Source organism: Dromaius novaehollandiae, chromosome 15 (assembly GCF_036370855.1).
Source record: "Dromaius novaehollandiae isolate bDroNov1 chromosome 15, bDroNov1.hap1, whole genome shotgun sequence".
NCBI lineage: Eukaryota > Metazoa > Chordata > Aves > Casuariiformes > Dromaiidae > Dromaius > Dromaius novaehollandiae.
In genome coordinates this window covers 21,190,867-21,204,764 of record NC_088112.1, presented here as the reverse complement: position 1 = coordinate 21,204,764, position 13,898 = coordinate 21,190,867, and the positions used below count along the sequence as shown (strand labels likewise).

Below are 13,898 nucleotides of genomic sequence, written 5' to 3'. Positions count from 1 at the left end.
AGTATAAGTTAGACCGAAATAGCTCTCCGGGCGCTGCGCTCGTCTGCAAGTGCTGGGAGTGAATTATTCAGCGGCACTTGCAACGCCAAACGCGGCTTTCCAGTGCAATTCATTCTGTGCTCAAAATGTCCTGCTTTAGTGCAATAAATGGGTGCAGCAGTTAATATTTTTGTTTGGGCCTTTTTTTAAGTGCTTGAGGGATTGGCCAGGGACCATGTCTGCGAAACTGGAGGGGCTGGTGGGCGCGTAGGTCCCAGCGCCCATGGCCGCAGGGTACAGTTTTGCGGGGCTGTTGGTGCATCGTTAGCGTTAGGGACGCGGCAGAGCTCCTGGTAGGGCTCCCACGGCCACCACCCAGCCCTGCTCCTCCGCTTCCCAGTCCCGCTGCTCCGACGCGGTGCCGCACAGGGACTCCGTCACGGAGGCGCGATCTAATTAAAACAATCTGCTTTAAAAATACGCTGGAGAGAGAGACCGGTTCTGTAATCTTTATTCAATCTGAGCTGCACCTTCTTTTCCGAGATGAACCCTCGGCGGGTGACGGGAAGCGGCCGTGCTGTGCCGGGGAGCGCTGGCCAAGAAACCCCGTTCTTGGTGCTGGACAGATATAGGAAATTAGTGAGATGGACCTGTGGCGGGCAGGAGGGTCAGAGAAGATGAAGAGGCAAATGGTTGGGAGGTAGCCGGTCCGGGTGGCAGACGATACGCGAGCAAGCACCGAGAGCTGGTGGGGACGTGGTCCTTCACTTTGGTGGCTCGTACGGGCCAGCGTGACCCCAAGGATCCCTTTGCTCTGCTGTTGATGGTATCGATGACTTTCCCTACTTACAGACCCAAAGGGCCCTCCCTTAGCCTGATTTATACCACGTGTTACCAGTTTTCTACCTTCTTTGGGTTATCCAGATAATTAAGAGCTAAAGCAACTTTAAAGTTAAGTTTGTGGGTATTCAGGGTCATTCTTAGTCAAAAGCTATGTGACATAATGCTGCCTAACGTGGCTGGAAACTTGTAGCAGCTCTGGTGAGCTGCTCGTCACGGGCTCGTAGATTCAATAGGGCTACTGCTGGTGTCGTCGACAGAGATATGCCGGTTACACTGCGCTTACAGCAGCGTCTCACTGAATTTTGAGTATTGCAAGCAATGCCTTTACTAGATGTTACTGCTCAGCAATGTTGGGAAAATTGCAGAAGTTTTAAAACTCAGAACTTGAAAGTATTTTCTACGTTTTTTTTTTTTAAAGCTTTTGGGAGTTGGGTTGCTGGGCCGGCTTTTGCAACGTGCTCTCTGTTTCCTTGCAGGCAACCCCAAAGGCGCCATGCTGACCCACGGCAACGTGGTTGCTGACTTCTCGGGCTTTCTCAAAGTGACAGAGGTGAATACCCCGAGGCAGCAAGCGGGGCGGTGCGCGGTGTGCGCGGGAGCCGGCGGTGCGTGCTGCGGGCAGCGGGACAGGGCTCGCCTGCTCGGAGCAGCGCCGGATCCCCTCCTGCCACCCACATTCCCGTCGGGAAGGTGCTGCGGGCGCTTTTGAGCGGTGCCGCTGGCTCCCGAACATCAGGTAACATGTCTGGAGGAGCTGAACGAGCAAAGCAGCCTTGCGCGGCTGGAGCGGGTGCTTTGGGAAGAGCACGGGACCCGCTTTAGGGACGCCCACGCCTCCATCACTTATTTGAAAGCTTTATGCACGTGAAGTATGTATATATATATATATCTATAATATATATATGAGAACATACAGGTATTTACAAGAACGGTTGATGTTATTGCTACTAAAGTACGTCGCAGTTTGAGTTATATGCACTTTAAAAAACGCAGCGCTGGCCAAGCAGAGGTATAACGAGTTTCGTGCAACGTGTAAGCTGCTGTTCAGGGGCAGCGCGGGAGGCAGAGCTGCTGTGGGACAGCGCGGGGAGGGTTATGTACGGCTGCACCCAGCCCACGTCGGGAATCTGTTCTGGCACAGGGAACAGGCGGTTGCACGAAGCAGTGATGTCCGGGCGGGATGCACAGTTAATTACGCACTGTTTTCCTCTTACAATCGATGCTGAAAACATCACAGTCTTAATCTGTGGTTTTTCCGAGACTCCCAGGCCTCCGTTTTAGCAAGCCTGGAGGGGTGGTGTGACAAACCCCGCCGGGCTGGGGCGTGCGGGGCTCTGCCGGCCCGCGGCTCCGGCGGCCGTGGGGCGATGCAGCGGGGCAGGCGCGGGGGGAGCTGGGGGCACTCGGCACCTTCCAGGGCGAGGATTTTCCCAGGAAAAGGATCTGGCCTTCGCCGCAGGCAGCGCAGGTCTGCGGCTGGTCTTGAGGACGCCAGACTGAGCCTTAAGTCTGGTCTAAGTGGTGGCAAACTGAGTGGTGCTGGTGACGGTGCGCAACGTCCGCAGCAGCAAGCGATGTCCAACCTCAGTGGTAAAAGTGAGCAAAGTGCAAAAGCCTTGGAAGTACTATCCTTAAATAAAATAAAAATACCCAAAGCAGAAAAATGCTGCAGATTTTGCATAGTTCAGTGATTTTATAAGGGGAACATTTTTTTAAATGAACTTAGGGGCTTTATTATAATGCTATTTTCAAACGCCAAGAAGCTGTTTTTACTTTTTGTGTGTTTAACAGGACAACCAGACCATACTTGCCAGCCGTGAAATGCTACTAAACGCCATCATTTTGGTTCAGTTAAAACCCACTCGTTTTGTTGTGAGGGCACTTAAAAGGGTGCAAGAAAGAAGCGTAGCCGTGGTAATGGCTTTATGCTGCTGTGCTTGCAGATGATGAGGCCAGTTTGAAGCAATGTGTAAATACAGCTGTGGGTCCTAATACCTTAATGCAGATTGTTGTATAAAATAGTGCGGCACGAGATGCTGGAAGCACCCCGGGGTCCGCGATGCCCGATGTTGTCAGGGTACCCTCGGTGCGGGACGGCCCTCCGTGCTCATCCTCTCGCTCTGCTAACGCAGCCCCATCGACGCCGTGCCCTAACGCTCCCTCGCCGCTGCCGCCTTCCTCTCCTGGCCATCTCCGCCCTTCCTCTCCTCTTCTGATCGTTTTACGACTCTCTGTTGTCTTGCTGTCAGTGTTTCTTTCCTTTCTGTCTCCATGCCCTCCACCTGCAGAAGGTGATCTTTCCGAGACAGGACGATGTGCTCATCTCCTTCCTGCCTCTGGCTCACATGTTTGAGAGAGTGATACAGGTGAGACGCGGTCCCGACTGACGGGGCCTCGCGGGGCCCCTTGTGCTCTCTTCCAGAGTCACTGGGCTCCGACTTGTGCGGATGTGCACATATCCTATTTGCCTTTAGCACACATGTTTGAGCGAATGGTGCAGGTAAGGTCCGAGCGCCGGTGGAAATCGCCTCTTTCCACCCCGAAAAATAAGTAAAATACTAAATAACCGGCAATATCTTATAGAACTAAAAAAGCTTGTACTGCACAAGTGCCACGTGCGCAACGCCGGGGCCGGGCTCTCCTCTCAGCGCCCCGGCGCGATCCCGGGATGCTCGAGCGTCCGGAGCGCTGGGGCTCGCACCGGTGCCGCTGGGATTAGAAACCGGACCGCCGGGAGCGGGCAGCAATCGCTGCTGCGCGATTGGGGGCAACTCTTCAATCACTATAGGATCACTGATCATGGGAGTAAAAAAGCAGTTTTGCATCCTTTTCTATAGCAGCTAAAATCCTTTTATTGCATAAAAAAACAGCTCTGCAAAACCTCGCAGAAACTGGGAACCGAAGCGGTGGTGTGGCACGCGTGCTCCTCCCGGCAGAGCAGCCTGCGCTGGGCGCAGCGGGAAGCCGTCCGCCCTCGGACGTGGTGGCAGGGAGCATCGAGAGCTCCTGCCAGCCCGCAGAACTGGCTTTTTCCATCTTTTTTGGCTAAGACAGGTGATAATTTGTGCGGAAACGGTGCGTTCTGCAAGTCAGATTAGCTGATCGCATCATTCTCCTGGCCTGGGAAGCTGCGGGCTGAGCACTGAGTCAGTGCGTGAAGCCTGGATCCGGCTTCGGTCGCAGCTCTGCGCTTTCTCGGGCAGGACAGTTTGGGGCTGAACGCATGCTTTTTGAGTCAGACAAGCCTCTGAATCTGAGCCTCCCACTTAGCGACGCCGTGCCAGCAGTAATTCACTCTGCCGCGTGAAACGCTTGCAAATTGGAAGTGAAAGTCCGTGACAGATTTGGCGAGCTGCAGCCTAGCAGATTTTCACTTGAAGTCTAACTTTAACAGGCAAGTTGGTCAGGATCCCACCGCTGCTCAGGCAAACCGCTTTGCCAGCACTCAAGAATATAATTATTAAAAAGCCATCTGATGGGGAAAAAAGCTCTGCAGATGTCTGGAGCGACCTCATTTCGCGGGGTGTTGCCATATTGAGGGGGACAGGCCTCCAAAGCCCTCAGCGGTGAAGCATGGTGAGGTTTATCCTCGCTGCTGAAAATAATATAAGGATTTTTCCAAAGGGCTAAAAAGTCATTTTCAAAATTATTTTGAACAGCAAACCCTGAGTCAGCTTCCCTCGCTTTAGCCATGTCGCCGGTCCCTGGAGCTGGCGGATGAAATTACGCAGGTACCTTCTTCAGCACTGAAAATTTCTAGTAGTTATTTCTAATCCCCGATGACCACAAAGCAGTTATCTTTTCCATTTTTCATTCACGTGCACGTGCAGCACAGGATACAGATTTGGCAGAGCGATGTTGGTTAAACCCACAGCACGGGTGAAATTCCCGTGGTTTCCATCCATGGAGAAGCGTTTTCCAGGCGGTGATAAAGCAGTGGGAGCAGTCAGGTTAATGCAGGCTTTTAGGGGTAGAGAGAGCTAGGTGTTTCTTAAGGTGTTTTGAATTGCCCTAGCTATTTGGGGAGAAAACTGTGCCAGAAGGAGCTGATGTTCTCCATTTGCACCTTGCAAAGCTCAGAAACGCGAGTGCTGTGGCCGGGCTTGGCGCTCGGTGGAAGCGGGCCGGGGATGCTGATCCCCCGAAGCACCGCGGCACGACCAAAAATTCCCATTTTTACAACTTAGTCGCCAGTTCTGCGCGGTGTTGCCTGCCACCAGCCCCGCAGCCTGGGCTGCCGGGTGGCTCATCCACCCCCGTGGGCCGCACGCACTCGTGCATCCCCCTCTGTTCTGGTTTGGTTCAAAAGTGGCCTTTTTTTCTTTCCAAAAATGCCACTTCTGCCTCTAAAAGCGGGCTCCCGTTTCGGGGGTGCAGAATCGGGCACTGTATTGCTAACGTAGTTACGTTGTTATGTTTAAACACAACTAAAGTATTAACATCTAAAACCTGGCGGCTGCCGCCGCGCGTCGTACAACGTGTCTTAACGCGCGTCTCTCCGTCCGCACTCGGTCCTCGCGCCGCGAGCTGCTCGGGGGGGTCTGGGCTGCGGGGGCGAAGATCCCCCCGCCCCGACGCCTCCGCGTCCTTGTTCCTCCGGGAACAGCAGCAAATTTGGTGGATGCTGAATTCCCAGTGCCGATAATTCCCCCTTCGCTTGCCCTGTGTTTCTCTTCGGTGCAAGATTCACCGTTACCTTTATATCTAGTTTGAAAGCCCCGTTGCGGCCCGGGTGGGTGGCAGGCGCTCGGGACAGGCGTTCCGGCGCGGGGGGATGCTCTGCGGGGGAACGAGAAGCCAAGACGTTCCAGGCGTCGCGTTTTTCTCCCCCCCAGTCCGTCGTGTACTGCCACGGCGGGCGAATCGGCTTCTTCCAAGGGGACATCCGTCTGCTGTCGGACGACATGAAGGCGCTGCGCCCGACCATCTTCCCCGTCGTGCCGCGGCTGTTGAACAGGATGTACGACAAGGTGAGGGTCGCATCGCGCTTTTGTAGCAGTGATGAAGTTTGTCGCTCGCTGGCAGTTCCCTGACAGCGTTCCTGTGCTCGGGGTGTTTGCCAGTGGTGCTGCCTGACTGCAGACACGTCCTGCGTAACCATCCGAGCTGCTCCGGGCTGTAGGTCTGTGATTGACCTGGGCTGCAGACCTGGCTGTTGCCTGTTGCTATGAAATGCCCCGTAAGAGACTCTGGTCCTCTTCTTACTGAGGTTACTAGCGACGTTGCCAGAGAAGAGGGGTTTCCACCTCAAAAAAGCATCAGTCCAGCCTGGACATACTAAGACTTTTTGTGCTCTTCAGCCGGTTTTGGAGCTTGGATCTCTCTCTCTGGTCAAAACCTGGAGCTGCAAAGCAGCCCGCGGGGATTGAGGCAGCGTAAACGCAGCGCTGGCTTTTGCATCTGCAAATCTTTAAAACCCAGCGATGGTCTTGGGAGGTATTTAAGGCAGTCACGTGCCTGGTCGCTGCGTCGAGTCTGTTTGACCAGCGGGGAAGGTTTATTCCTCAGATTTACCGTTTAGCGACGGGCCCGGGCACAAGCTGCTGATTTTTCCCCCAAGCTGAGGCCCGTTTGGACGGGGGCTCCCGGGGCCCCGGCGCTTTCTCCTTCGCGGAGATCCAATTTGTGCCGGTGTCTGATGAAACCTTGGTGCCTGCAGCCCTTCGCGCCGCGTCCGCTCGCCGGGATGCTTGGGCTAGCGAGGAGCGAGCAGCTCGGATACGTGGCAGCTAGTCTAGCTAAAGCCTCATCCTCTCGCTTATTTATTTATTTATTTTTCCCCAAAAGCGACAGTAAGTATAATGGCCAACGGAGCGAAACAAAGCAGAACTAGCACTAATTAAGCCGTAGTGTCGTCTTCTTTAGCCATATTGCTAATATAACTGTGCCTTAGCTGGCGTGGGTAGCGCCGGCAGCTCTCACTGCGGGAACAGTCCTTGCTCTTTCCTCTCTCTCCCGCGTCCCGTCCCGTCCCGTCCCGTCCCGTCCCGTCCCCGGCCTCCCCTAGATCTTCAGCCAGGCGGACACCTCGCTCAAACGCTGGATGCTGGAGTTTGCCGCGAGGCGGAAAAAGGCCGAAGTGCGCAGCGGGATCATTCGCAACGACAGCTTGTGGGACAAACTCTTCTTCAATAAAATACAGGTGAGGAGGCGAGACCCGGTGCTGCCGGCATGGCAGCTGCCGCCTCCCCTCCCCGCGGGAGCGCCCGGCCGGGGATGCGGGACGGGGGCCAGGGATGCGGGACGGGGGCCGGGGATGCGGGACGGGGGCCGGGGATGCAGGACAAGGGCCGGGGATGCAGGACAAGGGCCGGGGATGCGGGATGGGGGCCAGGGATGCAGGACAAGGGCCGGGGATGCAGGACAAGGGCCGGGGATGCAGGACAAGGGCCGGGGATGCGGGATGGGGGCCAGGGATGCAGGACAAGGGCCGGGGATGCAGGACAAGGGCCGGGGATGCAGGACAAGGGCCGGGGATGCGGGACGGGGGCCGGGGATGCAGGACAAGGGCCGGGGATGCAGGACAAGGGCCGGGGATGCAGGACAAGGGCCGGGGATGCAGGACAAGGGCTGGGGATGCAGGACAAGGGCCGGGGATGCGGGATGGGGGCCAGGGATGCAGGACAAGGGCCGGGGATGCAGGATGGGGGCCGGGGATGCAGGACAAGGGCCGGGGATGCAGGATGGGGGCCGGGGATGCAGGACAATGGCCAGGGATGCAGGATGGCGCCGGCAGCGGATGCCGCCTCCCTCCCTCCGTGAAGCCTTTTTTTCCCTGGGAAAACCCACATAGCGGCGTAGAGAAAAATGCACGTGTAAGTGATGTTTTAACACGAGGGCAAAGAAATGAGAGCATCCTGCCGTGCGCCACACATCTCCTTGGTAAAAAGAGATTAAACTGGCTTTAAGCCAGGTTTTCCGGGCGCCGTGCTGCTCCAGGAGGTTCCCATTACTCCGTTTTTTTAATTGGATGAGTCATCCAGAGACGTGCCGCTGTATTTCTAACTGCAGAGCTGAACCGCAGCTTTCAGGCCTGGCTTAGTGCAGGGAGCCGGGAGCCGGCTGCGAGGCGGTTTTTTCTTTTCTTTTTTTTTTTACTTTTAGAATTAGAAAAAGGAAATAAAGGGGGGAAAAAAGAAGCAAAAGACGACAGAGGAATTGATGTAATAACATCTGCAAATACTTGAAGGTCATCTGCCTTAAAAAGGGGTCGTCATTATTTAGGCGGCTTGGGAGACAAAGTCCTTAAAAACAACGAGGTGCAAAAAAAGCGAAGAAAAGGGAGAGGGGACGAGTCTGAGAGCGAGAGGACGGGGATTGCCGCGGCCGAGCACTGTGGATGCTCCCGTCGGGGGAAGAGCAGTTTGTCTGGGCAGAGATATATCGCAGAGATACCCTTAATAACAGCTGGCTGCCTTTTTGGCTGAGGAGCTTTGGGGTTGGGTCATTTTTGCGCAGCGCTGCTGCAGCCGTGCCGGATTTCGGCTGATGCGGGAGCAGCCGATCCCGGGCGCTCCCGGGCGCTGCGGTTCCCGCAGCCGGCGACGGCGTGCCATGTCCCTTGTGCTCTCTCGTCCCGACGCAGGCGAGCCTCGGCGGCTGCGTCCGCATGATCGTGACGGGCGCTGCGCCCGCCTCGCCGGCCGTGCTGGGCTTCCTCCGCGCCGCGCTCGGCTGCCAGGTGCGTGCCGCCGGGAAGCGCTCCGCTCCCGCGCTCCCGCGCTCCCGCATCCCCGCGGGATGGATGCAGCATCCCTATAGCCTGTGCCCGCCCCAGCGGTAATGCACAGCCGGGTAAACGGGGGTTTATGTGCAGCGAGGCCCCGAGAAGACATCCCTGTGCCCTTAACTGCGTGCCCGTGCCCCGCGGCTGGCGGGAGCCGCTGGGGGTCTGTGCCGCCGGGGCGGGCACGGGAGGGTTATTCTGCAGTGGTGAAACATCGGGCGGTTGTCGAGATCCCTGTTTCCTTGTCAGGTCTATGAGGGTTACGGGCAGACGGAGTGCACCGCCGGCTGCACCTTCACCACCCCCGGCGACTGGACGTCAGGTACCTCCTTCCTCCGGCCGTTTCCAGAAAGAAAAGAAATGCTCATTTCCTTAGAAAACTCTGCGTTGCCGTGTCACAGGGTGTTGTGCTGTGTTTACCATTGTGTGGATGATTCCAAGCAAATGTAACGCTCCCGAACATACCGCTAGTGCAGAATAAATCCGCATGGATCAGATGTGATGCAGGTTTGCCTGGGAAGCTTTGGAGTTGCCCCTTGAACGACACCGTTTGCAATACGCTCACCTCTGTGTTCCCTGGGCCGTTAGCCGTGTCTGGGTTACCGGTCTCGTTGGATTTAGGAGAATCTTGGTTATATTCAATATTGGACCGATACGGTTCACAGCCTTAGAGGAGGCGATTGCTTCTGCACGATTGCTGCAGGAACATCAGACTTCACAAAGCGCATCCACCGTGTGCAAGCAACGAGTGATAAAGCAAGCAAGTAATAATAAACGCATCGTTGTTTACAGGAGAGATGACAAATGATTTACTACCTTTGATTTCCAGGTCACGTCGGAGCCCCTTTGCCCTGTAACTTGATCAGACTGAAGGATGTGGAAGAGCTGAATTACTTTGCTTCCAAAGGCGAAGGAGAGGTAGCAACTCCCGTTTCTGTGTAAAGCTCTCGGCAGTCGACGCTGTCCCAGGCTGCAGTGGTGGAAGCACTTCAGCTTTTTAAGGAGCAATAGAGCAGCAATGCAATAATTAACCCGGGGGTATAACCGTGCTTCCACCTATTGCTACACCTGATTACTGTAAAAGCGCTCAGCTAAGCACAGCTGAATTGCTGCTATTTCTATGTTGCTGTTATTTCTGCATTGCACAGAAATTAAACCTCCTGCAATAACTTGCTTTGTTCGTCCTGCAAGCTGGACGAAAATCAACTACAAACAAATCGCTTTTGCATTCCCTGCTTCATACGTCCATTAGTGTGAAAAAAATCTGTAGATAGTTTTATGCTTTCTGTATTTTAAGTTTCGTAGAGCCCAGTCATTATGAAATCAATAACTAAAACGTTTAAATTTTAATGAATTACTGTTTAACTTGTTATTATTTATGGCAGAATAATAAAATAATTTGTTAGCATCTCTGCCTATTTTGCAGATATGTGTGAAAGGACCAAACGTTTTCAAAGGTTATCTGAAAGACGAGGAGAAGACAACCGAAGCGTTGGACGAGGAAGGCTGGCTTCACACGGGAGACATTGGGAAATGGTTGCCCGTGTGTACTGATCGCATGCTTACTTCTCGCGTAACTTGTACCATCTCCTGTACATTTTCAAGTGTTGAACTTAAATTTCCAAGCGAATGCATCTTTGCAAATGGGTTGAGTTTTGGTGGAATAAGCTCAGCACGTCAGTGGCCAATTCATTTTTGCAAACGGGTTTATTTTTCACAGAATAAGCTCCATATGTCAGTGGAGCATTTCCTGGCAATTGAAACAGCTCCTCTGACTACCAGAATTTCATTCCTTTGTCCAGATATTACTGAGTATAAAAGAGAAATTTCAACCTACTTACGAGAGTATTTTGCAATGGGAAATGCCATTTATTTTGAGAAAGTATTTTATAGGGAATGCTTCTGCTGACCTCAGTTTCCAAATGAGAGGCGGTTACACGTTGTTGAACAACTTGCCGCTAACACACCTCGTTTCTTGTTTTCAAATGCCTAAAAACTCGTGTTCGCGCTTGTTCTTGCTTGGATCCTCGGCCCGTGCGGGCAGGGGGGGTTTCTGGGCTCCGTCGCTGCCTCTCTGCTGAAATGGCAGGTCGAGGAAGCAGGCTGGGTCCTGAGCCTCTGCGGTTAAATAACTTCTGGGAACTCGCATTTCTTTCTCCTAACAGAATGGGACTCTTAAAATTATCGATCGGAAAAAGCATATATTTAAGCTCGCTCAGGGAGAATATATTGCACCGGAGAAGATCGAGAATATCTATATCCGCAGTGACCCTGTTGCCCAGATATATGTCCACGGAGACAGCTTGCAGGTAAAAATTAACCTCTCGGAAAATCTCCGCTGCTTATACTTTGCTTTAAAACCAGTCAGATTGTTAACGTGAAGCAAAGAGCTGGGCAGGAACGAGGGGAACAGGCGAGTGGAGCGTGCCACGGGTTTTGCCCTGATGTCTCTTCTCTGCTCTTGAGCTGGCTGCCAGCCGCCTAGGACCTGACCCAAAGCACCTTGGAGGATCTTGTGGCCAAAGAGCAAGCCTTTAAATTTGTCTCAGTGTCACCTTTCAGGTCTCTACCGCTCTCCTTTGCCACGGCCACCCCTCGGGTCCCTGCAGCTCCCCTTTGCCATGCCGCCTGCAGCAAAGCAGCGAAGGCTGAGCTGCCGCTGCCCAGTGACCGCTGCCTCCCCATATTGCCCAATCTCGCCCCGTTTTTCCCCGGCACTCCCTCACGAGGTTGTGGCCACGTGTTGGGTCTCTTTGCAGGCAGGAGGTCCTGTGCCGGTGGCATCTACGTGCTGTGCTGTGCAAAGGGGAGGTTTAAGCCCTTATTGAGACCCCAGACTATAAAACCATGAATTTTTAGAAGCAGAAGAGCTCCAAGGGGAAGCACCAGAGCTGCAGGGTAGCTTCCAGTGGTGGTCGTCACCCCAAGCAGAGGGTGACTCGAAGCCCTTGGTTGACAGAGGCTGCCCAGGCCACCGGGGCCACTTGCTCCGGGCAGCACCGTGGTCTCGTAGCGGGGAGGTGGCCAGCCTGGGAAGCGCAGGGTGCCCAGGACTGCGCGCGAGCAAATTCGGCAGGGTTAATTACATCAGCGAAGTGCCTAAACGGGGTTCAGAGTTCAGCTGAAGCTCATTTCCCTCCACCCGCAGGCCTTTCTGGTAGGAATCGTGGTGCCCGACTCGGAAGTGATGCCAGGCTGGGCCAAGAAGAGGGGGTTTGATGGGGCGTATGCAGAGCTCTGCAGAAATAAGGTTTGCCTTCGTCTCTGTGCGCGGTCCGGGCATTTTTTCCACCGCAGCATAACCTAGCTAAAGCCAGCTTTTGTTATTACTGATCCCAGTGACGAGAGCTATTTCTTCATGGAAAATTAACCCCGTTAGAGCAAGCTCTTAAGCAGGATTAACCTGGATACCGTGGCAGAGCTCTGGGCTGGCCGCGGCGGGGTTGTCGCTGCTGGTGCCGGCGGGGAGCCGAGTTCCCGCGGGGCCACGGGGACGTGCAACGCTCACCCAGGCCCCAGAAAAAGCCCGTTACGGTGAAGTTAGGCAACAGATCCTCATTTGCATGTTTAATCACCAGTTGCCTGCAATACCAAGAAATGATGGCTATGAAACAGTCACAGGCTCAGAAAAAAAGAAAATGAGCAAGGCATGTCTAAACTCCCTAACTTGTTCCTATTTACATCGATTCAGTAGTCATTGGCCAAGAAAAGGTTCATCTTTATTTCCCTATCAAATGATTGGACCTTTTCCTAGCATAAAATCCATGCTTTTAAAAAATCTCATGAAAAATAGTGCCTTCTGGGTTTTGTTGACTTCAGTTAATGATATAATAGGAATTACTACAAAAATGGCAAGTTACAGAGCTTAAACCACCTTCAGTCGCATCGTTGAACGCTGATGCCGTGGAATCGGCCCGCTGCATCAGCGGGAAGCAGTTCTGCGTCTAAAAGTGTGGCAAATGGTTGGAGAATTGCAAGTTTAAACATTTAGCCTTTGCCATCTAAACTTGAAAATATTGGCCTTACATTTCAGAGGAAAGAGTTAACAGCATCGCACTTACTTGAACATTTTTAATATATTTAATTTAATTTTTTTAATTATATATAAGTTGTCAATAATGCACTTGAACTTTACTTGGAAAAGTGTTTTCTTGGCTATTTTTTGCTATGTAAAGTCGTTTCTTGGTATTTCATGGAGAATTTGTGTGTTTCAACCCAGGAAGTGCAGCAAGCAATAATGGAAGATATGGTCCGGTTAGGTAAGGAGAGCGGACTGCACTCCTTCGAGCAGGTAAAATGAAACAGCTAACACATTACCTACCGTGGTCAGACATGCACGTTGTCCGTTTACAGGAATGGAGATGTGTTAGCGTTTGTTATTCTTATTGTAGTTATATACCATGTTTTCGAAAAGGGAGCTTTAATGCTGGCAAGTTGCATTCGTTCCTTTGATGAATATTCACTGGGATTTGCCTTCCACTCGTCCTAGATATTTGAATTAACTTTGGTGGAAGTTTTGGGTGCAGAGGTAAAAATCCACTCCAGGGACATGGGTAATCTCTCTGGTTTGGTGACCAATGGGCAAGATAAATCGCGAGGACTCTGATCCTTCTCCTATCAAAAGCACTGTAAGAAACTGGGTCTTTAATTACCCTTCTTACAAGTGGCATAGGAAATGCCGGTGTTTCATTTATTTTCAGTCTGTGCACTGATCCTTTTCTATGGTTTGGAAATATTTCTGCAACAGAGCTACAGATGCTGCAGAGGGAGAGATCTGAAATCAAGATTGTACTTCATAGCATTAAAAACAAAGTTAAAAGATCACATTCTAAAATTTACAATACTTATTGCACTTGTATTAAAAATTACTACCTTAAGAATTAATTATTTAAAAATAATCATCAAGGGGATATTTTGGTTTTATTTGGGGTGTTTCTGTTACAGTAATTCTGATGAGTAGTTCACCATGTTTGAGTGATGCAGAAGCACCATTAAACTTAAACCTGTTATTCTTCATTTCCCTGTGATGTATGAAAATGAGATGATATTCAATAGAAATGAATTTTAAAAGGAAATTCGATACAAAGCATGGTTTGTAGTGCACATAATTGTCTGTGTTAGTCTGGTTTGCTCCTGCCATAGTCTTTGCATATGAGATATTCTCAGCTAATTGCTTCTGCTAGCATTTTGCAATTAATGAAGTAGGGAGGAAAGCTTTGCTGTCTTCCTAAAAGTCAAGGAGAAACGTTCTTCACTTCAAAAGCAAAGGGCTTTAAAACGGGATCTCGGTGGCAATAGGTAATCTTAAATCCTAGCGTTGTGCCAGACATTGTGGCCAATATTTGTATGG

The 13,898-nt window shown here is 52.2% G+C and overlaps 1 protein-coding gene across 6 annotated transcripts in view; it reads left to right on the top strand.

The window, feature by feature from the left end:
• Nucleotides 1–13,898, top strand: part of ACSL6 (acyl-CoA synthetase long chain family member 6) — a 44,607-nt gene that overhangs the window by 25,101 nt on the left and 5,608 nt on the right. For 3 of the 6 annotated variants that reach the window (XM_026118224.2, XM_064521153.1, XM_064521154.1), the window contains exons 10-20: nt 1,299–1,372; nt 3,245–3,322; nt 5,658–5,792; nt 6,830–6,964; nt 8,408–8,503; nt 8,798–8,870; nt 9,378–9,466; nt 9,975–10,091; nt 10,714–10,857; nt 11,697–11,798; nt 12,768–12,839. In XM_026118224.2, coding sequence (XP_025974009.2) covers nt 1,299–1,372; nt 3,245–3,322; nt 5,658–5,792; nt 6,830–6,964; nt 8,408–8,503; nt 8,798–8,870; nt 9,378–9,466; nt 9,975–10,091; nt 10,714–10,857; nt 11,697–11,798; nt 12,768–12,839 — 1,115 coding nt within the window. Of the gene's footprint in view, nt 1–1,298; nt 1,373–3,110; nt 3,189–3,244; nt 3,323–5,657; nt 5,793–6,829; nt 6,965–8,407; nt 8,504–8,797; nt 8,871–9,377; nt 9,467–9,974; nt 10,092–10,713; nt 10,858–11,696; nt 11,799–12,767; nt 12,840–13,898 lie in introns of all 6 variants that reach the window. The other 3 variants (XM_026118225.2, XM_026118226.2, XM_026118227.2) reach the window with 3 other exon arrangements.